The sequence below is a fragment of the Euleptes europaea genome, chromosome 6, assembly GCF_029931775.1.
Source record: "Euleptes europaea isolate rEulEur1 chromosome 6, rEulEur1.hap1, whole genome shotgun sequence".
NCBI classification, from domain to species: domain Eukaryota; kingdom Metazoa; phylum Chordata; class Lepidosauria; order Squamata; family Sphaerodactylidae; genus Euleptes; species Euleptes europaea.
The window spans coordinates 32,809,643-32,833,857 of record NC_079317.1 but is presented as its reverse complement, the minus strand read 5'-3'; the positions used below and the strand labels follow the sequence as shown (position 1 = coordinate 32,833,857).

General features: G+C 43.3%; 1 protein-coding gene across 3 annotated transcripts in view; it reads left to right on the top strand.

Moving 5' to 3' along the window:
* The window catches only part of NRXN3 (neurexin 3), a 1,387,810-nt gene that overhangs the window by 566,774 nt on the left and 796,821 nt on the right, over positions 1-24,215 (top strand). For all 3 annotated transcript variants that reach the window (XM_056852141.1, XM_056852140.1, XM_056852139.1), the window contains one exon: positions 4,061-4,180. In XM_056852141.1, the coding sequence (XP_056708119.1) occupies positions 4,061-4,180 (120 nt within the window). The remainder of the gene's footprint in view (positions 1-4,060; positions 4,181-24,215) is intronic.

Here is a 24,215-nt window from a genome sequence, read left to right as displayed (position 1 = left end):
GTGAAATCTATTGCAGGGATAAAGTTCTTTGCATAGTGGCTGAACTAGACTTTAAAGCTTTATTAAGAGGGCTGAATCTTCTTTCTGGCACCAGAAAGAACATTAATAAAAACAGAGCTTCTGACACCTTGTGGAAACCTTTGGGAAAGATGTTATTTAAAGCCAGCTCTCCTTCCCAGTGCACATAAATTATGTATTGGTCTCTATTGCTTCTGCCCTCTGCTGTTATCACTTAAGGGCTCATCACTTAAGTGGGTGAAACCAAGGCTTGTTTCATATCTAAAACACTACTGGGCTTTTCTTGTTTCCTCACCCGTAATCCTAATTCCCTGTGACATCCCAGCAGTGTGGCCAAGATTTCACTTTCACAGACGGGGGGGGGGGGTTATGACAATCGAGAACAGAGACATCAACGGCAGATGAACTCTCAGCAAGAAACATCTAGTTACCACATCAAAATCCCTTGGTGAGTGCCAAGGGGTTGAAGCAAACATAATATACACAAACCTGGGCTCTTCCCACAAAGACAGGCTCTAAGAAAAAAGCATGTTTTTCTTTCCTGAAGGAAGTTGGGAGCCCTTTCAGAGCTCCCATAGAGGCTTTCCAGGGCATCCCTCGGATGCTTTAAATCTTCATTCTCCACTGCTTTGCCCATTATTTTGACTATTAATACTCCATTTTTATCTCACCTTTGTTCTAAGGAACTCATGTTCCTCTGTTCGCTCATTTTAGCCTGATGACACCCCTGTCAAGCAGGCTAGGCTGATGGGAGGTGACTGACCAGGGTCACCCAATGAGCTGCTTGCCTGAGTGGACATTTGGAACTCCTGACTACTCAGTCCTTGTCTGCCAATCTAGCCACTATATCATGTTGAGGTATACAGTAGTGCACACTTTAAAATGTTCTGTGTGAATGAGACATGCCTGTATTTTTGGAAGCACATGCATAAATCAAGTGCTAAAAGAAACCCGACCCCTCATTATGGATTGGTGTTGGCCTGGGGGAGCAGGTTACATACACCATTTCTCTGATCAAATATGCCCCCTTCCAGCTGCTTTAAGTCCCATCTTTCCATTGCTGTTTCTCTTACCAGGGCTTAAAGCCTGAGGGAGCCATTTTAATTGGGACAACAAGGTGAGGGGAAGGTAAAATTGACTCCCTTTCCACAGCACTATAGGCCTGATCTATGTCACCCTTCTTGCTTTTAAAAAAAAGGGATTTGAGTTTACCTTTTATTGGAAAATTCTCAAAAATAAATCAGGTTACTTAAAACCAAATAAATGAGGTAGGGCTAATCCCCAAACTCCAGACCCAGTTTCCCCAGACTTTCCAAGAACTACAATGGGGAGGGGCCATGGCTCAATGGTAGAGCATCTGCTTGGCATGCAGAAGGTCCCAGGTTCAATCCCTGGTATTTCCCATTAAAGGGACTAGGCAAGTAGGTGATCTGCCTGAGATGGACTAAGGGTCTGATTCAATATAAGGCAGCTTCATGTGTTCATGTGTACAATGTGACATATAGTTTGACTTCTAGACAATCAAAGGACATTCAGGATCTTGCACCCACATAGATCCCGTTGTGCTGTGTGGTTTGGGCCAACGGCAAACCTATGTTTTCTTGCAAATAATGTCTGCAATGACCCTAAACTAAATCACAGTGAAACAGTGGAAGCTAAACAGAGCAGTGTTTTCACTGCCAGGCTCAATGCACTTCAATCCATGGGAGAAAATCCAGAGTATTATCCTTTAAAAAATCTTATTTATAAGGCAGCCTTGCGGTTCTTTAAGTAGTGCTCACTCCCCTTCTAATCCAGTCAGTTATTGTTGCGATCCAATCCCTTAAATGAGTACCATGTGGCGGTACTACAGGATTTCCAGAAGTCCTGCAATGAGACTCTCTGTACATCTGTAATTATGCCCTCTTACTCTTTGTGTGTGGTTAATTCTCTTTCAAATCACACATAATTGTAAATTCCTTGCATCACGCTAGAGGCAGGCTGTGCTAGCTGAGGGAAGGCTGATTTAGTAGAATGCTCTCAAGGTTCAGTTAGTGAACGACTTCAAAGGTAGTGGTGCAGCTACCCAGGGGCTGAATGCTGCAGTTCACTTCCCAATGCAGCAGCCAATGTGTCAAATGGCCGCTGCCGTAGAATCCAGGCAAAGTGTCTTTTGGAGATCCATTTAAACTGGACGTAGAATGGTGTATTATTTGTGTGAAAGAGCAAAAGAGAAAAATACTAGAGCTGCTGCTCCTGCAAGCCCAAAGCACCCTGCATCAACTGACTCGTAGGCTCTGTGCATGTAAACTGGGCAGTTGGTAGCCTGGAGTTTACTGAGGCTGGTGACACAGCAGCTCAGGTTCTTAGGAGAAGTGTGTTTGGCCAGGGTTGCCAGTTTCCCCCTGGAAACCTAGAGAGGTGTGATGTCACTTCTGGGTTTCCCCTGGAAGCGATGTCATGCTGTCACTTGATGGCCCCACTGCCATGTCCCTCCCCCAAACTTCCACCAACCACTGGCTGCCAACCCTGACTGAAGGCTTGGTTCAGTGGCTTTGAGGCATGGTGGAAACCATCATGGGGGGAATTCCCCCCTTTCACTGCCAGTCAGTTCAGTTGGAGTGTTTATACTTACATCAGGGGTTTTGGTGATAATCATTTGGTTTTAAATTGTAAATGTTACTCCCCCTTGATTTCCTGGTCAGTGATAGGACAAACAGTGCAGAAATACTAGGCACCAGATATATCCATCTATCTGTTGCTTTGATGGTTTTGAGAGCATAATTAAGAAGGGAAAAATACGTGCTGATTTTTATTTTTAATTTTTGCATTATCAGTTGATTCAAACTCATCCTTCACTTTATTGGTGGTGGGAGGTAGAATCTGTATTTCCTGCATGTAACTATATCAGTTCTGCTTGGCCTACTAAAGCAGCAAAATAGATCAAACTATTTTATAGATGGTGGATCCCCTCCTTTCACAGGAATGGAAAGAAAAAAAATCCTCATTAATCTAAGCTAAAAAGGAAACATGAAACGGTCTAGCAAAGCTTCCTTTGTTCTATTTGTTTTCAAGCATCAGTACTTTCTTACTCTTAAAGACATTAACTATTCTGGAATGCAGACCTTCTGTTACATCCACATGATTCAGTGATGTAGATAAGTTTGAAATGCTCCTTCTCATCCTGGGATCGCCAGTGTTTGTGCTTCTGTATTTAAAGCAAAGGAAGAAACAGAATTTTAAACAGCAACGGAGAATTAAAATGACTTGCTATGGCAAGCACGCATCAAATCAATGGTTACTACTTGCTATTTACAACTGAGAATTTCAGCAATGAATGGTTTGATTCACCAAAAGAATTCATATGCCCTTTGCTATTGCTAACAATTCAGTTTCTGGAATCCTCAGAGATCTGAAAAGGTTTTGCATGACAAAATTGCCAGTGTAGATATTTAGGGTGATGAAGATTCTTGCAGTGATGCCAGGGAACAAGAGGTAGAGAGAAGTGAGAAGAAGAAAGAATCTGATGTTATACCTGACCTAGCTGACCCTTTTCTTCCAAAGGCCAGGTATACATTCTTGGGAAGAAGTGCAGATTTGTTATATAAATTGGTTGCCAGTCTTTCTCACCTCTGCCAAAGTCCCTTGAAGAACTGTCCGAAGGATCCAGTGAATTTCCCTTTCTATCCCATCCCATCATCAATCACAGAAAGAACTGTTTCTTGTGAACTTGGAGTCAGAGAACTAGGAGGTCTTTGATGGCCAGGGGCAAACTTTAAGTATTATAAGTACTTCTTTGGAGCCTGCCTAAGAGGGAATATGATACCTTTCACGCCTTCTTTCTGCTGTGTGCCGCAGTTTTCTGTTTGTTGCTCAGTGTGCAATTCTCCATGTTTTCTCTGTGTCCTGAATTTCTGTTGCATGTCCATGAAATGGAAAAGTGTTTGGTTTCCTTTTCTTCCTTGGTGCATGATAATGGCAAGTCACAGTATATTGTTGATTTTTTCCCCCAATGGCTATTCTTTGTTTTTGCTTTACTTCTTTACTTGCTATTCCATCTCAGGACCAAGCACCACCTGCCAAGAAGATTCCTGTGCCAACCAAGGCATCTGCATCCAGCTGTGGGAAGGCTTCACTTGCGACTGTAATATGACATCATACTCTGGGAGTCAATGCAATGACCGTGAGTACCACCTTTTCTTAACTTGAATTTTAGATGTCATGTTAGCTTAATGGGTGCATGCCTGTTAATGGCCGAGCTAGGTAATCCTGGGAAACTAACTTTAAAAGCTAGATTACTTGAGGAAAGAGGAAGATAATTATTTTCTCTTTGATCTGATATGAAATCGCTTGAGTGCATTCTGTTTTCATATTTAAAGACAAATGACATGAAAGGGGGTTATTGATGTTCTTTTTATAGCACCCAGGAGGAATTGTGTGTGCTAGACAATAATTGTGTGTGCTACACCAAGTATAGTCACCTTTTAAAGTTTTCCAGCTGCAGAGTACAGTTCCTACTCAATGTTTCCTGAACGGATACAAAAGATGAAAAGCTCTCAGACAAAATTCATGGAAACATGTATGATGTTAACAGTGATTTATTCATGATGGATGTTTTTGTGCTATGGTGTAACTTGTTGGTAGAATTTGGCCAACTCTCACATTCATTTTGACTTAGCGCACTCATCACACTGTGACTTCCTGTTTCTTTTTTTATGACATGAAGTTCCTCTAACTGCCTTTCTGTGATGAGATTGGATGCTCAAAACAGCTTGGAGGTATATTTTAAGCTAACCTTAGCCCTATGGACCCCACCATAGGAATCTCCATTAAGGAGAAGCCCTACAAGTGCAGCAGCTGTGGCAAGGGCTTCATCCAGACGTCCGACCTCAATGCTCATGTCTGACCCCAATGCTCATGTTTATTTCAGACAAGGCAGTTTTCACCATGAGGTGATACCTTCCTCCTGCATCAGTCTAGAAATAAGAAGATACATTCTTTGACCAAAAATAATAGCCAAAAGTCACCTTGCATTGACTTTATCACATCAGAGTTTAATGTGAGAAGTGTCATGACATAAAGCCAAAATAGAAGCCTAATTAGGGAACAATTATACAGTATTCCTGGAAATCTAGAATCACGCTTCAACAGTTCCGTTTACAGGCATGAAGTAGCAAGTGAAAGAAAGGTAACTAACCGTCTTTCCAGCTGCTTTTATTCTGCATGCCCTCTCCTCAACCCATCTGAGGTTCTAAGATATATTTGTTGGTTAAGGAGGAAAAGTGGCTTCAGGGATGGGGAGCAAATTTTATCATAAAGGAGGCATTATGAGGGCAACCTGTCACATGTGCTGTCAGAATACCACAGTCAGGAATGCACAGCAGAATGTGATTTGCTGCACAGGCTGTTAAGTGAATTCTGAAAACCAGCCTAAGTGCAATGGGGACAGAAGCGCATCAGAGAGCATGTAAGTGAATCTGCCGTTCCCCCCACAAGTTCACAGCTCTGTCAAAGCTACTAAACATACCAGGAGATCTGCCTAATCGCTGATGCCTTTGCTGTCTCTGTCCTCCTTCTCCTGCTTCTTCTTTAGCAGGCTCTCTTATGTCTCTTTGCTGGGCACTTCTCAGTCCCCCTAATGCCTTTCCATGTGAACACTGCTTTGTAATATCACACTTGGCAAATCATACTATGAAGTTACAGTACAAGAAACTCTGCCCTGTGACCTGAGAGGATGTATTTAAATGAGTCCTGCAGAGAACTCGAAAGGAGTTCATGGCACTGTATTCTCCCTCGCTCCTGATGAATTGGGCCTTGTGGTTCCAAATTACTGTGAATCCCATATTATAATGACACTGACAAATTCAGAGTGTTAACAAGCCATTTTTCTGAGTCTATAAGTAGATGTTCCTTCTTGCTTAGGTGTAGAAAGATATCCAAGCGCTAACAAATTGATGTGAGAGTTGAACAGCATCCAGTGTTTCAGACATGCATCCTAGCATCCATATTGTACATGCATTCATCACATAGGAAGGGCAATTCGCAGGGGAAATGTACAACCCACCTGAAGCATCTGTGCTGTGGAATGGGCAGCTGCATTGGCTCTTCTAATACAGGGCTTGCTTCAAAGCCACAGGTCTGAGGCAAGGCCTGTATCACGAGAAAAATAATGTCCAAAGTAGCCCTCACTCATACAAGGAAACCAGATTCCAAACACCGTCGTCTGTATGCTTGCACTCTTCCTTGTGATTCAGAAATGGTTTGTAGGAAGATGTCTTTGGAAACAAGTGGCAAAGGTAAGTCCCAATGACTGCTCCCAACCCCTCCTGCCAGGATCTGCAAAAGGTACGTTGCTGAATTTTGTGTTATGTTTGAAAAGCCTTGCTCAAAACCAGGTGACAGAGCAGCAATTTGTTGATGTCGATCACAGTATAAGTCCACACAGTGAAGGTGCAGACAGTGTCTCGTTAATGTTGCTGACGGTCCACTGTGCTCAATTGCTAAGAGAGGTTCCTTATTCAAGCACAGAGGAAACGCTGTACTGATTCAGTCTCACAAAGTGGCTGGCTAGGAGAATTGTCTTCTTTGCAGAGGGTTGACTCTTAACAGTCCACAACTGCCATTGTGGTGTGAACATTATATGCATGCATGTCTGCAAGATGCTGCTTTATTATTGCAGAAATGGACTGTAGCGCACCCATAGGACTAACCATGATAACCACTAATATTTTATAAAGTTAGCCTCTGCTTCTTTTAGTCCTTAGTATGCTACGCTAAGAGTTCTAGCAAGATGGAGGCTTCTTTCCACGCTACGTTTTGATTGTTTCCATGTTACGTTCTTTGTCTTTCGTTTGTTCCACTCCTAGGAACAGTTGACTCTCGTGGTACAATTTTAGCAGCCTCTGTGATCAGGGTTGTTTCAGTTCCTGCTTCAGTTTCCCTGATCCTGAAAAACCGCTGCAACTGTACCACACATATGTGCAGTTGACACACCCCCTTTCTCACATGAGCAGACCACTTGGGTGATTTTTTTTTTAAATGATGAAATTAAAAGATAGTGTGCAATCAGCCATGAGTCCTGAGCTAAAGCTCCAGCTTATCAACGTGGCCTTGGAACACCTTGGCATAATCTGTTCTCCTTCCTCGAATAGTACCTGTTTAGAGCGAAGACTAATACAGAGCAATGATTTGTAGCTTTCCTGATAAGAGCGGAGGTATATATGGGTACTGTGGGTGTTTTCAAATATTTAGTTGTACCGTTGATCCATTAGGCACTCTGCATTTCTTGTTGATGCAAATGAAACTATTTGGAAATAGGAGTGTGCTCAATACATGCTTTCTCGTACTGTCGAGATCAACTGGATCACTTAAAAAGAGCTTTGGAGGTCTCTGCCTGTAACCCATCAATCACTTGCAGCACTGTCTAAGGCAAGCAGTCAATCAGTTTCAAGCAGATCCTTGATGAAGTGGTTGTTAAATCCACCTGTTGGGTATTGATTGGTTTTCTTCATTTTTATTGTCTTGTGGGTATGTTCAAATTATAGGTTGTAATGCGGTATTGATCGACATTGTTAAAACAGGTATTTCATTCAGCCAATGGAAGAAATAAATTGCGCTTGTCTTTTGTGGGTGTGTGTTCACATACACACTTCCAGACTGAATTTCTCCCTCAAGGTCATTGAGGCTTGGTTCAGACCTTAACTTTGTGGCATGATGGGTGCTTCTCCCTTGTCAGTGTAGGTTTAACAGTAATATCAGAAGTTCCAGAGCCCTTGTGTAGTTCCCACGCTGAAGCTCACCTTCTATCAGGACTCCCGAGATGAGAATATGAAGGACTCATTTGAGTTGAGTTTTGTTAGCCAAAATGCTCTGTTATGAAATATTTATTTGGGGAAATTAGCAAATCAATAACCAGCAAGGGGAATAACCTCAGGATCTAACCTTTGTTTACGGGAGTCCTTTCCAAGATTCAAACAAGAGGTGGAAGCAAGGGTTTCTTTTAAGAAGTTTACTTTAAAATATGTGCACAAGCAGTCCAATAACACGTACACAACACACAACCAGAGTCTAGGAAATAAAGGTAGGAATACAGAGACGTTAGCCAATATGGCAGTTTTCCCAGGAAGAGGGGTAATACTACACCTGGTCTAGTAGCGGAGATATCCTGGGTTCTGTGCGGCTAATAGAAAGGAGGGGGACAGGGGTTCCCGGGGCTTGACAGGCAAGTCGGGAGAGTATATTGGCTGGGCTGAGCAAAACCCACACCAACAGACGGGCTAACTAGAACCTATGGACCTTGCTCAATTCCGGGAGACCCAGGAGACAATCGCTAATGGGTTTATTGAGTTTGACACGAAAAGCATGAACAGCTGCGTCTGGGGTGAGTCACTTCCTAGTTGCCTGAGGTGCGATCTCTTTGGTGCTGATACCTCGGGGCTTCTGATGGATTGTTAGTTATTCAGATGGAGGGGGGCTGGCTACGTGTCTAGTTGTTCCTTGTGAAATGGCATCTGATGGACACTCGAACTGGTTTGCAGGAAAATGGATTCCCTTTGGTTCACTTGGAGGGGCTGTCCTGCCCGTGGATCCGTGCTGCCTGTCTTGCGGGAGGATGCATGAGTCTTTCCCTTAGCGTCTAGGGCTTGCTGCATGTCTGGAACGGTGGCAACATATAACTTTGGGGTGGCCAGGTAACATAGTTCGATAGAGGGCCACTGCCAGGTCACAATTGGGTATTCCATGTGAAGGCACGTTTTTTTATCAATGGAATGTAGGACTTTTCTAGAAGCGATGATGATATTCGGGTTTCTCAATAAAATACAGGTGGTAAATGCAGTCGTGTGGTATTGGAAGAGCAATTTTAGTTGCTAGGCAAAAGGTTAAACCCGTATCCGCAAAGGTGATCTTTTCAGAAATGCTGTCTTTTTCCATTTGCAGGGCCAACTAGACAGGTGGCTAATGGTGGTCTCATCTTATGGATGATAACAGTGGTGTCAGGATTTGGGGAATGTTGATTGGGGAAAATGTACAAATCCGCAGAATCATTTGGACCAAAAAGGGAAAAAATGTTACCCAAACCAGTCCTTGGGCATGCGAAGAGCATCTTTTACCCATGTAGAATTAAACATAGATTCTGGGACTGGGATCTTTTGAGTCTAGTGTATACAGTTTCTAGTTTGGCTTAATAAGACTCTCAGGGAAGGATAGAAGAAGAGGCAAACTGAAACTTTAACTAGAAAGTAATTTTATTGCCTAACCAAGATCTAAGATGTATTACTTTAAACTAATGTTGACTGAAACTGTATTCCTGCAATATGGCTAGTCCAGAGAAAGCAGCCCGAAGAGATGGGCGAAGGGTTGTCAAAAATGGGACAAGAACATATGAAGGGGTGAGTGGAGAAGGGTTGTCCAGATAGGAAGGGAAGGCGTCCCTAGTCAGATGAGGATGCTCTGGGAGAAGACTAGCTGGCTGTCGAGCTGATTGGCCAAGAGTGGGGAAGGACAAAGCTAAGAGATGGGAGCAGATAGAACAACATAGAAGGTCAGTTTCAGGAAGGGAAGTGGAATAGGAGAGGGGAGGAATCATAGTTTGCCTTATCTTGATGAGCAAGTCCAGTGAGTTTGTATTAGTTGTGACGGCACAAGGCTTGGGAGGAGAACCATGAACAAAAATTGGAAGGCTTATGATACCTTTTTATGCACCTGGATTTGGATTCTGATACGGAAAAAATTGATAGAAATTATGCAGAATCAGGATCCTTGATGGTATTGGGCCAAAACTTCAGAATCTGGTGGCTCACTGGTGAATTTGTGGTTGCGCTGTGTTTGGTGGAATGTTAGGATCCGAGGCCCCATTGATGAAAGGGTCAGAATCCTAGCTGTTATATATCTGGGTGCAAATGATTGAGTTATCCTGGATGGCAGGCATGATTGATCTGTAGACAACAAAGAAGATATCAGAAGATGAATGCATGCATAAAAAACAACTCTTCTTCTTCTGACTTTTGAATGTTTCAGTGGTCTTTTGCACCACACGAACAGTTCAGAAACAAGCAGGTACCAACACTGGTCCTCTAACTCACTGGTCCTGAAACCCTCCCAGCCAATGTATGTTGAAACATCATTGCTCTTACCATGACAGTATTCAAACGCAGAAGATGAATGCTCACACCCCAGCCTGTTACTATCAGGGCAATTACTTTGTGCATGGGCTGGATGACCTCTATAATTTCATTGCCAGTGCATTTCAGCTTGATTTACTTTGCAAAAGCCCTTTTTATTGCCAGTGTTTAATTACCACCCATTCATTTCTAATGTGCTCGACTTATTACTTATTGATACTGAAAGCAACAAGCATGGAGAGGCTCTGGCATGCAGGAAATAAATCTGCACACGCTTCATTAGCTGAGTGTGGATAAACCTGTTAGCAGTTAAATTTTGCCCAATTGTCTTCAAGGCTGTTTATAAAACTCATTGGAAATTGCCAGTTTATTTGAAAGAGAAGCTGCCAGCAATTCAAGTTGTGTGAATTATGCCTTAACAAAGCAGGACACACACACACACACACACACACCCCTACACACTCCACCAATGTGTCTTTTTCCTCACCAATCCATGCAGCTGAAACTAATTCTTTAGTCCCAAGGAACAATCTATTGCTGTCCTAAGGGCAGGGGGAGTTGGCCAGGAGGGGAATAGGGGACACAATAAAACAGAGTAAAATTGCCCATTGGAGCGGCATAGGGCATGGATACAGGCATTGGGCAACCTGCCTGTTGAACGATGGAACCCTTCCCCAGACGCATGCTGGGGGTAAATCTGGAAGAGCAAGCCTGTAGACCCACATGGGTGCAAGCCTCTGCTTGGTTCCCTTGCCCCTTGGGAATGGCGCCAAATGACAGCCCCCGAGCTGGGCATGCAGTTGCAGGGCTCGATCCCCAAGATCCTTAAGGAGGTCCTCACCTGGCAGAGGTGGGAATACAAGTCCTGCTTCCCCCCAAATGGGTCCAGCCACATGTGTGAAAATGCCCTAAACTGTGACAAGAAATAAGACAACAATATAAATAACTGCTTCACATTGTGAACTTAGGCAGATCATGAGAGGGAGGGCAGGAAGGGTTGCGTCAGGGTTTGGCTGTCACAGCCCTTTCATACATGTCCAGGGAAATGCCGATCACCACTTTGGGGTCAGGAAGCAATTTTCCTCCAGGCCAGATTGGCCAGGGATCCTGGAGGGGTTTTCCCCTTCTTCTGGGAATGGAGTAGGGGTCACTGGGGGTGTGGGGGGGGAGAGGTAGTTGTGAATTTCCTGCATTGTGCAGGGGGTTGGATTGGATGACCCTGGTAGTCCCTTCCAACTCTATGATTCTATGATTCTAAATGTCGTGCAATAGAGAGAGGGTGTCTGAAGCTGACCGAGTTGCCAGGCCTGGGCAGCGTGGCCTGAAGATGTGGGGGAGTGGACCAGAGGGAAGACTGTGCTTCTGTGTTCTGCTCCAAACCCCTGCCCCAAGACTGACCCCGGCAGCCAGTGATTGGCTGATTTGCCAGGAAGGCTGCCAGATCCCTGTCCAGAAGGCTCTTTGCCACTGTGGTGAGGCACCCACCTGCAGCTGCAGCCCAAAACAGGGCAGCCTTTTCCCTGGCCTGGCCCCTCACCCTGTGGCCACAGAGCAGCCCCAGGTGAGTCCAAAACCACCATTTCTGCACTTCATTTTCTTCACTAGAACACTCTCCCAATATTGTACGTGCTATGTAAATTAGAAGGAGGAAAAATTAGATTAAAAAAGAAATGGATTGTTCACATAACTTGGGTGGTAATGGACCTGGGCCCTTGTCTCTTATTTTACTGTTGGTCTTTGCTCCCTCTCTTACATCCAAAATCTTCACAGCAGCCTCTATACAGCATGCTTTTCATTGTTGGAGTATCATGTGCCAGGTGACAGTAGTATCTTCCAGTGCACAAGCAGCTCCATGAGCTTTTACGTTATTTTCCATCAGGACAGCAGCCCCTCCTTAGCAGCTGCAGAGCATCTGGCTGGACTTCACACCAAGAGCTTGTTTGGAAACAAATCCACCTCACACACATGCGTGCACACACACACATGTTTTCTACTGGGGCATTATGAATTATCCCTGCAAATAATGACGATTAACACCAGAAAGAATTTATTCCCAAATGTTTTTAAGGTAATAATTGTGTAGAATGAATCTGGGAAAAGCTGTCTACAGGGTAACATCTCAAACCTGTCCAGTTCTCCTTGTGGCGGGATGGCTGCATGTATGCTACACATTCAGTGAGCTTTCACTTGTGCATGTCTACAAAGTGCCGTCAAGCAGCTGACTGATGGCAACCCCATGGGGTTGTCAAGGCAAGAGACTTACAGAGGTGGGTTGCCATTGCCTGCCTCTGCGTAGTGACCCTGGTTGGTGGCCTCCCGTCCAATTGCTAATCAGGGCTGACCCTGCTTAGCAAAATCCAGTTGCAAAGTGCAGTGAAAGTGGATTGAAAGTGCATTCATAACTCAGCATGTGTGAAAGTACCCTTAGACTGTATATACATAATTACGCCAAATAATGCTGGGAATTGTAACTTCAAAATGGTGCTGAAGATTCTCTGTTAGACATGCCCAGTCTCCCTCACTTTAATAAAAACCTCTAAGGTTCTCTAGGAAAGGAGAACCTAAGCCCATAATGTGGATATGCCAAAAGAGTCAGACCAAGGGAAACTTCTGAAAATACAAGAGGAATGGATTCCCTGTGGCATCTCCACGTCTGTGCTGAACTTAGGCTTCCCACCGTCAACGTGTGGGAAAGCACATTGATGTTCTCAACTACACAGGTTCCAAGAAGTGAATTTATGATGATCATGGTAGAAAGAGTAGTACATGCCTCCTAGAAGGATTGAAGAACCCTGTACAAACCCTTGTCAGGGATGAGCCAAAACAGAGGGTAAAATATCCCCCCTCAGTCTGATTTGACTGTATAATTTCATCATGTAGACAAATGGAAACTCACCATGGAGATGGGACATTGTGTTATCTATATGGTCCCTGACTGATTGCGATCACTTCCGGAAGAAGCCCTCTTTTTTAATAAAAAAGTATTGACATTGAAAGTCAGAGAAAACAGCAGCTGCAAACAGGTGGAGAACAGCATGTGAAAAAGGTAAGCAAAGGGGTGGCTCTGAAATGCCCCCAACCTCCCCCTCCTCTCTGAAAACTGGATATAGCCCTTCTTTGCAATGGCAAAGACATTCATTCCTGCTATGGATGGGATCTCCATGTCCACGGTTTTTTTTAAAATCATGACTCAACTTTTAGGAGACATAACTGAATTTCTAGATCTTGGCTTTATTAATAACAGAATGTCATGCAATAGTATTAACACACACAAATATACGGAAAATTTCCCCCAGACCTTGTTGCGTGCACAACTGAGAAACAAAACCATGTAGATACCTAATGTCTCGACTGCTACCCACAAGGCCTTTTCTGGCAGAAATCATGTTTTATTTCTCTCCTAGTGCCCCAATGGTCACCATGACAATAGTGATGTAACTAAATCAATTTTTCATTAACAATCAATGTTTCATTAACGAATTGGCATGTGAAGGACCAAGGCTTGTAAAAAATCCACTGGCATCTGTGTACATGTGTGTGGGGGGTGTCTGCATATTCTATGGTCATGAGCCACTGCCACTGACATCAGTAGGATGGAAAAGACTTTGCACAAGTGGAAATTCAGTAGCCATGGATCTTACACAGTTTTTCCCATCCTTCCTCCAATGACCTCAGGGTTCTTCCCACCTCCTGTTTTTCTTCATAACAACCCTGCAAGGTAGGTTAGGCTGAGAGTGATCTGCCTAAGGTCACCCAGTGAATGTCATGTCTGGGTAGGGGATTTGACTGGCTCTGGCACTCTAATAGCTACAACACACTGGACCTCTTCGACAATTCCTTAGAAGTGACTACGCCTAAACCCATTCCATAGATTGTGGGACCCCAGTCTTTTGAAGCCTGTGGACATGTCTGCCATTTCGAGAACAAGGAGTGGGCAGCATCCCAAAATGGCTGACAGGAGAGGCAATCACAAAATGATTGCTGTGAGTTGCTGGAGCCAATCGCCTAGTGTTGAGAGGTTGTAGGACAAGCATGCTGCTACAATGGAGGCTGCTGCTTTTGAATGGGTGCTCTCTGCTAATCAAAGGTGATTCCTCCTGGGTTCTTCTGAAGCATCTCCAGTTCCACTGAGGTGGAGGAAAGCCAGCATTGGCTCTTTGCTTTTGGGAAGAGATGCCTTGTCAAAGAAACCTGTGGATGGGTGTCATGATGTCCATGGGTGCTGCGCTACACTTGGGATCACTGCCATAGATATTTGCAGTATACAGATTATTTTTTTTAAAGGAAGGGGACTGTTAGCTTGTGCAAGTCTCAAAATATCAAATGCCCTGATGTGCTGGAGTTATGTCAAGTCTCTTTTTTATAAGCCGTAAGTTTCTGACAGTGGGGGAAGAAAAAAAAAGAGGAAGATTGAAATGACAAGTCCGGAGCAAATTCCTATTTGTTACCCAACCTGCCTAATGTGCTGATTATTGCCTCTCATTGCAAGATGACTGCCTGTTGATCTCCAGTTGCATTTAGCAGTGCATGGAGACATATCTCAGCATTGTTACAGGCTTGTTACCCAGGGGATGGTATAAGAGGCCCAGCTGTGAAGATTGTGGATTAGATACAAATTTTCAATCTTAGTTATTCAGACAACGATCTCTGAAAGGGAAATTTAGGTAGATTATCGGGCAGCTTTAAAGTAAACCCTATAGCTGTGAATGCGATGGAGGGGCTTAGGGGGATGCATGTGATTCTGCATGGAGTTTCTTCAATTGCCCGTGAAGGGTAAGGAGAATTAGGCTTTCAATTTTGCTTTGATGTTAGCACTTACTTTAGTGGATGGCTCACTACCAAGGCGTTGTCCCCCACCTTAACACAGATGCAGGATAGGAGATTTTGAAGATAGTAGATGTCTCCCCATTAGGAAGGGGCCTTGGCTCAATGGCAGAGTGCTGGCTTGATATGCAGAAGGTCCCAGGTTCAATCCCTGGCACATCCAATTAGAAGGATCAAGTTGTAGGCAATGTGGAAGACCTTGACCTAAGACCTGGAGAGCTGCTGCCAGTTGCAGTAGACAGTGCCGGCCTTTTTAAAAAATTATTTTTATATATATATATATATATATATATATATATATATATATATATATATATATATAATTAGGGTACAGAAAAGAAGGTGGGGAAAAAAAGGGGAAGTAGAAGAACAAAAGTTATGTCTGTGTCGAAACTTCAATAGAACAATACATTCATGCATCCATCATCATCTCTAATCTCATCTAGATGTATTTTGATGACAGTGCCAGTCTTGATGGATGGTCTGATTCAGTATAAAGCAGTTTCATGTGTGCATTGTCAGCAGTGACTCCAGCCTAATAGAGAAAGTCTCCAATTTTGGCCCAGGACAACAGAAAGCAGTGGGTCATTGACAGAGCAGACCCCTTGCATCCAAAAAGTTCCAGAAATTATCCCAATGTATCCCACTGAAGGATCTTCGGTAGAAGCTGTCGAGATAGACCTTTCTAAGATCCTGGAGACCTAGGTAGGCCAATGGTCTGACCTGGAGTAAAGCAGATTCCCATGTGGTATAGTGGTTAAGAGCCAGCATGGTGTAGTGGTTAAGAGCAGTGGTTTGGAGCGGTGGAGTCTGATCTGGAGAACCGTTTTTGATTCCCCACTCCTCCACATGAGCGGCGGAGGCTAATCTGGTGAACTGGATTTGTTTCCCCACTCCTACACATGAAGCCAGCTGGGTGACCTTGGGCTAGTCACAGCTCTCTCAGCCTCACCTACCTCACAGGGTGTCTGTTGTGGGGAGGGGAGGGGAAGGTGATTGTAATCTGGTTTGAGTCTCCCTTAAATGGTAGAGAAAGTCGGCATATAAAAACCAACTCTTCTTCTTCTTCTTCTCCTCCTCCTCATCCATCTTCCATCTTATATCTCCCACCTCCCCACTTTCTACAACCAACTGTAGCACAAAGCTCATAGGAACATATAATAACTCACTCAGTGCAGCAAACAAGTCTGCCAGCTGTCTTTCCCTCAAGCCTGAGGCAGCGACCTGTATTGATTGGAACTGTCAGGTTTCCTTTATAACTAAATTCTGATGCTTAGAACTGCTCTGTTCATGGCTCTGTGATCTCCTAGTTTTAGTCTTATGGCCATCACTAGTAGTGGGCATGCCATGGCTTTGATTAGGCAGACTGTGTTTGATTTGTGTCAGTATCGGTCCCACATACAGTAATACTGAATAACTGCATTATCTAAAAGTCATCTTCTCAAAGTGCACCATAGTAACTCTTTCAAGGAATATTCTCAGAGCAACAATCTATTCCTTCCCAGTGGCTGCCAACTGCCTCAATAAATAGAGGTCAGGAAGTGAAAACTAAATGAATCTCACTTCTGCCTGGAGGCCACAGATTGTTCCCATTACACAGAATCATAGAATTATAGAATTTAAAAAAGTTAGAAGGGGCCTAAAGACCATCCATTCCAACCCCCTACTCTATGTAGAATGGCCTAAAACATCCCTGACATATACTCATTGAACTTCTGCTTAAACACCTCCAAGGGAGAACCCTCAACATCCTTGGGCAACTGATTCCACCACTTAACTGCCCTTATTGTTAAAAAGTCCCCCCCTAATATCCTACTGATCCTTCACTCAGTAATTTAAACCCATTATTATGAGTCACTGCCAACTGAAACACACCCCCTACCCTCTTGCAAATGACTGCCCTCCGGATATGTAAAAAGAGCAATCATATTGTTGTTTTTTCTGCTGGTCAGTGATCATATTAATAAATTATTATTATTATAGAGCAATCATATTCCCTCCTCAACCTCCTCTTCTCCAGGATGAACATTCCCAATTCCCACAGCCTTTCTTTGTAAGGCTTAGTCTCCAGACCCCTAATCATCCTCATTGCTGCCTTCTGCACCCACTGCGAAGTTTCTATGTCCTTATTAAAAGGCCTTCAGAAATTGCCATATAAAGGTGGGAAAGAAATCCATTAAACCTATGCTCTGACCTGAACATCTTTGTAGGATGGTATGTTTCTGGCCTGAGAACATTATGAACTCTCCAAGGTGCTGAAACATCTAAAACAGCTTGCTTGACTCTGGTATTAATAATGCAGCTGCCAAACATAAATCGTTCCTTCCTTTCCAATGGACACGGGGGCTGTCGTCTCAGAAGAAACGTGGTCAGGGACCTATTCATCTTCCTCGTGCTCTGCTTTCTGACTTAATTGCATCGCTTGGCCCTATAAAAGCCTCTGTCAGGTTTGCTGATTTCTCATAACTATCTGTCATAGTGTCTTCTTTCCCCCCTCCAAATTGCACTAAATGACCTTCCAACTGCTACATCTCTGCCCTGATGATCTCAGGTGAATGATGAAGATGGATAACAGGTATCACAGACCATCAGTCATGTGATTGGTAACCCTAGCAAGCATCTGTGTCTTTTATAGTTCATCTGCCACAGATCTTTCCTCAGGTGAATGGAAGACCACAACTGCAGAGTGCCCAGAACTATAATAAAATATAAATAAAACCTCTAAAGCATGTTCTCACAACATGGAATGCAATAAAGTTGCCAGCTACCAGTTACTATAGCTAGACCTTCAATGGCCACTTGACCTGCAGACATTAGCAGATGATAATTGTGGTAGATGCTATGCTGGTGATTGCTGATCATCAAGCACAAAGCAAACTATAGATTTTTTTTCTGATTCTTTGGTAACAGTACTTTTTTGCTCTGATTAAAATATATAATATGTAGGCTACTTTGAGTTTTAAATAATTAAGAGAAGATAAATTCCAGGATTTTTTTAAAGGATTAGACAACTTGCCAATGAATATCTCGATGAAAAATGTTGTGTTTCTTAATTCTTAGCTCAACATTAACATCTGGGGACACATGTATGATTGCTCTCTTGATTATAACCCCCCACCCCACCCCGTGTGTGTGTGAGACCATTGAATGTCATAAGAACATGCTGGATCAGACCAAGGCCCATTAAGTCCAGCAGTCTGTTCACACAGTGGCCAACCAAGTGCTTCTAGGAAGCCCACAAGCAAGAGAAAGGCAGATTCTTTTTGCAAAGTTTGTGTCCAGGAATATTTTAATTAGCAGCCACATTAAAAAATGCAGTTCCTAGTGTGTATTCCAAGGAGATATATACAACTCTGAGAGCTGTACCACATACCTGTAATTATTAGAATTGGTGGTCTGATCATCAGTTCACAGATGGAAGTCTCTTCTCATTTGTCACAAATAACATGAAGACCAGTTAATCTCCTTACAGTGATTTTCTCATTTATGGTATTCTGAATTTTCTTTTAATCAAAAATAGGAACAAGGTATGGGGCAAGCTTCTTTAGGACCTGCTTGAGGAGATGATGCCTTTTCTTCCAGCCTCCTTAAACCCATATGATTTGGGCTGTGATAGTGTAGCCCACTTTAAGTACAGCAGTCCTTCATATGTTTGTCATTGCAACCAGAATAGGGATGCTGGCAGACAATATACTAGGCAGATGGTTTCCTGCCCACGTATCTCTATTTCTGAAGAGGCCCCCAATGTTTATGTTAGCGGCGATGAGTTTGGGTGATTAAAAATAGAGAGTTGTTTGTTGTCTGTTCTTTAAAAGAGCTAAAATGAGTTTCTTTTTTTAAAAAATGAAAAGAAGTAACAACAAAAAAAGCAATTGATGTAATGGAGATTTTTCTCAACCTTCTGGAAAACTGGAGCTGACAAACAGCTCACAGATCTCTCAAGTATCCAGACAAGGAACTGCCTTGTTTCCTTTCAAACCCACCAGATGGCACTGTGGCTCCATAAGTCATCCGGCACAATGCTGGCTTGCACAGGAACAAACCAGGGATGAAGTTTAGAAGCAGCCATTTCACTCTGGCTAGCTTCCCCCATCCTCTCCTTTCCAAATTAATCCTGCAAAGAGGTTTTCCAAGATCACAAGCTCTAATTGGCTGTGGGCAGTTTTCATTTCCCCTCCCTGCTTACAAACTGGCATGGTTATGTCGTCACATAGGACCATTTAAAAAGCTGCTGCAGGCTATATGACAGACCAGTTTTTTGGGAGGGGAGTCTTTAAAAAGTAGCATGCCTTCTGGGTGCCATTAAGACCAGGTGTCCTAGACTCACATGTCCACAGAGTATCAATGTGTAACCTCTGAGTGAATCAGAGAGAGAGAGCAAAAGAGCGCACAGGCACACATTTCTGTTTATCTTCCTGTGAATATGAGTGTTACTGAATTTTCCAGCCATGGGGACTCATGGATCTGAGCGCACAACATAAGCAGCAACTGAACTTCCCCTAGAATACCCTGACCTTCTTCAGTTGTAGGTCTTCATGTGTCACACCTTCAGTCTTGGGTTCTGATCATAAGCACTGAGGTATATGAAGAGCTCAGGTAGGAAGAAAGATCAGTCACTAGTAAAATTAACTGAGCAATTTAAATTTGATCTTTGACATTTGGAAAAGGGTACATGATTCCCAGTCAGTCTTGTGCCACGGAAAGATCATTGGACTTGTTAGATTTGAGTAAGGATAATTGCAAATTTCCTGTTTTGACCCCCAAATAACCAGTTATCATAGTGCTTCTCCATTGGGCCAACAGAATTTGGGCCAATTTGTCTTTGATCCAGTTTTCATTTTTTACTCTCAATTTTCCCCTCACAAAAAAATACAGCTATTTCACTGTGTATCCTGTATTATATGTATGTATCAACATTATATGTAAATATGTAAGTACATTGCAGATTTAAATATTGTATAAATTGCATATCCAAATCATATACGACGGATATGCAATACAAACAAACCTATCAACCCAAAAATGAAATGGAAGCTGTTAACAAAATACAAACAAATGTGAAAAGAAACCAATTAGGAAACACATGCAAATCACATCTTTGGAGTTGCTTCACTGTGCTAGAGAAGTCCAGTCACATTCTGCACATCTCTCTCTCTCTGGTCTATTTAGCCTTCTGTTTTTAATCTGGCTTTCTCGTTTTCATAGGGTATCACAATTCTGCAAGCACGGACCTCTTGGCACTCAGGAAGGGGATGTTTTCAGCAAAGCAATAGAACCCACAAGTCCGTTTCAGAAGCTGCTTCTTCATACTCTCCTTCTGAATTTCCAGAGCCTAAACTAAATTGGCAGCCTCACTTTAAATAATGAGTCTCTTTCCCTAGCAAAGGTTACACACTTAGCTTGGGGCTCATTTAGACCCAAAGTCCTGAATCTGCAGATTTCTGCTGGGCAGACATTAATCCAATTGGCTCTGCTGTAAATAACCACAGTAAATACCACACAATGCATCTTTTCTGGGGCAGGAGGGGAGCTTTCTATCACGGAGCCACCACTAGCAAGAGACGTGAAGTCGCCACTAATTGTCTGACAAGGGAACACAAAAGTAAACTCTCCCTCCGCTTCTTATTCCCTTCTCAGCAAAAAGCAAAGGCACAGGACCGACGTGCCCATTCCAAAACAACAATTTCTCTGGTCAGATTTGGCAGGTGATTATTCCTCTGAGCCAATTGGTCTAACATTTCACCGCCCATCCAACGATTTTTGGAAGGTCATCCACTGAACACATAAACATGGACAATTGCACAAGAAATTGAATTGGTTTGTGTTCTCTTGGTAATATGTTCAGGGATGGTCATTAGGATGGATTATATTGAAATTGTGCTGAAGCATTGTTAGATCAGGGTCTCTGTCATTCTAGTGCAAGGAACAGTTGCTAGCTGGCTGGAATTATCACGGAGGTCTTAATATAGTGACTAACATTTTGATGTTTGAAAATTTGGGCTTTGAAACATTATTAGTGGGCATTTGGATGGCAGCTTTTATTGATTCAATGAGCAGGCCACGGTCTGCCATAGAATTAGGCATTTTAAATACCTATTGAAATCAATAGCCTTGAGCACATCTAATTTTGTATTGGATAGTGGCTGGGACATTAAAAAAAATCCTAAGGGAGGGAAATCATGCTTCTCAATTCTGTGCATGTTTGCTTGGAAGCAGGTCTTGCTAATTGTCACAGGACTTTTCACCCAAGAAATCTGGATGGGATTGTAGCCTTGCAGTGGAATCTGAAACAGAGTTACATCTTTTTAAACCAATTGACTTCTATGGACTTAAAAGGCCCCAACTCTGCTTAGGATGGCACTGTTAGTTGCTTAAATGCCAGAATGGTCACTTGAATCATTTGCTTAAAAGAAATTCCATCCCGCTTCCTCGCTGCGCTAGAAGCAGTTGACAGTGCAATGTTTCAAACAACAACAGAAAACATGGCCAAAAATCACCATTCAATAACTCAGAGCCATTATAGCCCTCCCCCCCAATAAAAACAGTCATGGATCAGCATCAGTTTAGCCCTGAAAGAAGGAACAGCTCAGTGCAAACAAATCCTCCCAAAGCCCACTGGTATAAAGCTGCTTTCTAGTGTTTGCAGAAGGAAATCCCAGAGAGGGTGTTGTGTGCTGTTCTGGTGGATAGTTCCGTACAAGAGCGGCACTCACCAAGGGTCAAACTAGACATTACCTTTTTAAAAATGGCACCACAGTTTCGGCTTAGTAAAATGTAGGGAGAGGCAGTGTCTCATCTCCCACCCACCCCTGTGCTGCAGAGTTTGTTTGAATTTTTAAAGAGACATCCCTCACAGCTACTGTGTGGCTGTGAAGGAGACGTTGGGTCTGGGGAATCAGGCCAGACTCTTTGCAATGTGTCATGTCTAGGATGGCCCTGGGAAGGCTGAGGAGTTCGTCTTTGCAGATGGAACCTGCCAGAAAAAGGGCACTGGGAGAAGGAACCGCCGTGCTGGAGAGTGGCCCTAGAGACAGGCAGACTGACAAGAGAGAGGTGTTCCCACCATAAGGGATAAGCCATGCTTTTAAAGAGATAGATAAGAGCCTCCCAAGAACTAGAGAAGACAGAGACTTGTCTGAATTCAAGGCACTGAAGGATAGGGATGTCTGCTTAAGATCTGAACCAGTCAGCCCTTCAAATCTTTCACCATTCAGTGCTTAAACTAAGCATCAGCCGGAGGTGATGTCTTTCTCTTAAGATCTGCTGCAGCTGTGTCGTGCTTTTGCTATGGCTTCATGGGGGGGAGGGCTTTCCTCTAGTAGTCCCTTCTACCATCTACCACTAATAGTTTGCTTCAGGGGCTAACTGTACATTATATGTAGAAATGCATGTAAGTGAGCCGTGGCATAATTATGCACACATTCTCCGGGACAGGAGAATGCACAGCAGAGATGTGGCAGAAGGTACTTAACCCTTTTCTCAACTGTTACGTCACATTTCCAATTTACCACCCCCTTGTGGCTCCTCCCCTTTTAAGATTCCAGTTGATTGTCTGTGAGGGTACAAGCCATTTCGGTAAAGAAATTTGGCATGGAGAAATGAAAGATGAAGGGGGGGGGGGAAGGTTAAGCAGCATTGTGCAACTTCTGTGCTCAAAATGTCTACTTTCCAACTCTCATTTTTTTTTAAATGGCATCAGGACTCTCTTGCATTAGGGTTGCTCCAGGTTGGGAAATACCTAGAGATTTTGGGGGTGGAGCCTAGGAAGGGTGTGGTTTGGGGAGGGGTGGGTCTTCAGTGGGGTATAATAATACCATAGAGTCCACCTTCTGAAGTGGCTATTTTCTCCAGGGGAACTGATCTCTGTTGCCTGGAGATCAGTTGAAATAGTGGGAGATCTCCAGCCACCACCTGGAAGTTGGCAACTCTATCTTGTATGCATTTCTTTGGAAACTTTTACCCTTGTGCTTAACAGCAGTTGTGAGTCAACATTGCTCATGGTTACCCACCACAGGAGGATACAGAAGGAATCACATTCTTTAGGCACATTGTTTAGTCTTTAAGCCATCTTTATGGCTCTGGAAAGCCTCCTGATTCCTAGGGTGCTTCTTCGTTACTGGGTACTGGCAATGTTAAACAGTTGCTGGTTTTTAGAGGACCGATTCTTGCTTGGACATCCTGTTGGACCTCTTTTGGTTGGAACTGCCAAAGCCTGCAGTGGTGATACCTACCAAAGAGGATTTTTGTTTTAAAAATGTAATAGGGAAATTAGGGGAGGCAGAATGGCTCGGGGGGTCATCAACAATCCATGTTTAGCCAGCATCCAGAAAACACAGGGGAAATGTGCAGAAATGCGTGGGGAGAGCAAAGCGACCTCTGAGGGTCAGAAAATGCAAGCATCATAAAAGCAAAGTCCCGAAGTAGTCAGCTGGGTGACAGCAAGGAAACAGCCATGCATAAATAGCCTCAGTGTCCTAGACCCTGGGGTCCTGTGAACAGCAGTTTTCTGAGACCCCTGAGTCCTTGCCTAGAATCTGAATATCTCTTGGGGATGTCAACAACCCATTGGTAGGGGAAAGTATTGCCACAAACCATTCTATAGCAAAGAATTAAAAGAGAAAGGCAGAATGCCACCAGTATGTTTGTCCCTTTCTTTTTTTTGTTTAATACTGCAGGATTATTTCAGGACATACTATTCACTTCCTTCCTAATTGCTTGAGGAACAGTTTGGAAACGTTTCCTGAATTAGACCTACACGTTTTTCCCCATTTCCTTGAATCTCACTGCATGCTGCATATTCAAATCATACAGAATGTGAACGTATTAATATGAATCTTTAGGAATGGGATTGAGTACCCATACAATGATCTAGATAACACATTGTCGGTTTTTCTTCACCATACAAAGACAGGGAAGGCTGCTCAATGTCCAGGAATTGATGTCAATGACGCCTACTAAATAAATAGGACATAGTGGGCATCCCTGGTTTCATGCTTGCAATGGCTTTTACAGTAACAGGCTACTATCTTCTGGTGATGAAAGCAGTTTAATGGGCATGGAATCGCACTGCGTTTCACAATGTCAACTTGAAGTAATTATTTGACATTAGTCTGCAGTCACTCAGAGCTCAGATCTTCCAAGGCAGACAGTCTCTTTCTCACATGCTCGTCATTGGGGGGGGGGGGCGTGGATTCTTCCTCCCTTGGGTAATGAATCAGGGGATATGAGAAGACCTGCTATTATTGAGGTGATCTGCTGTGAATAGGCAGGAGG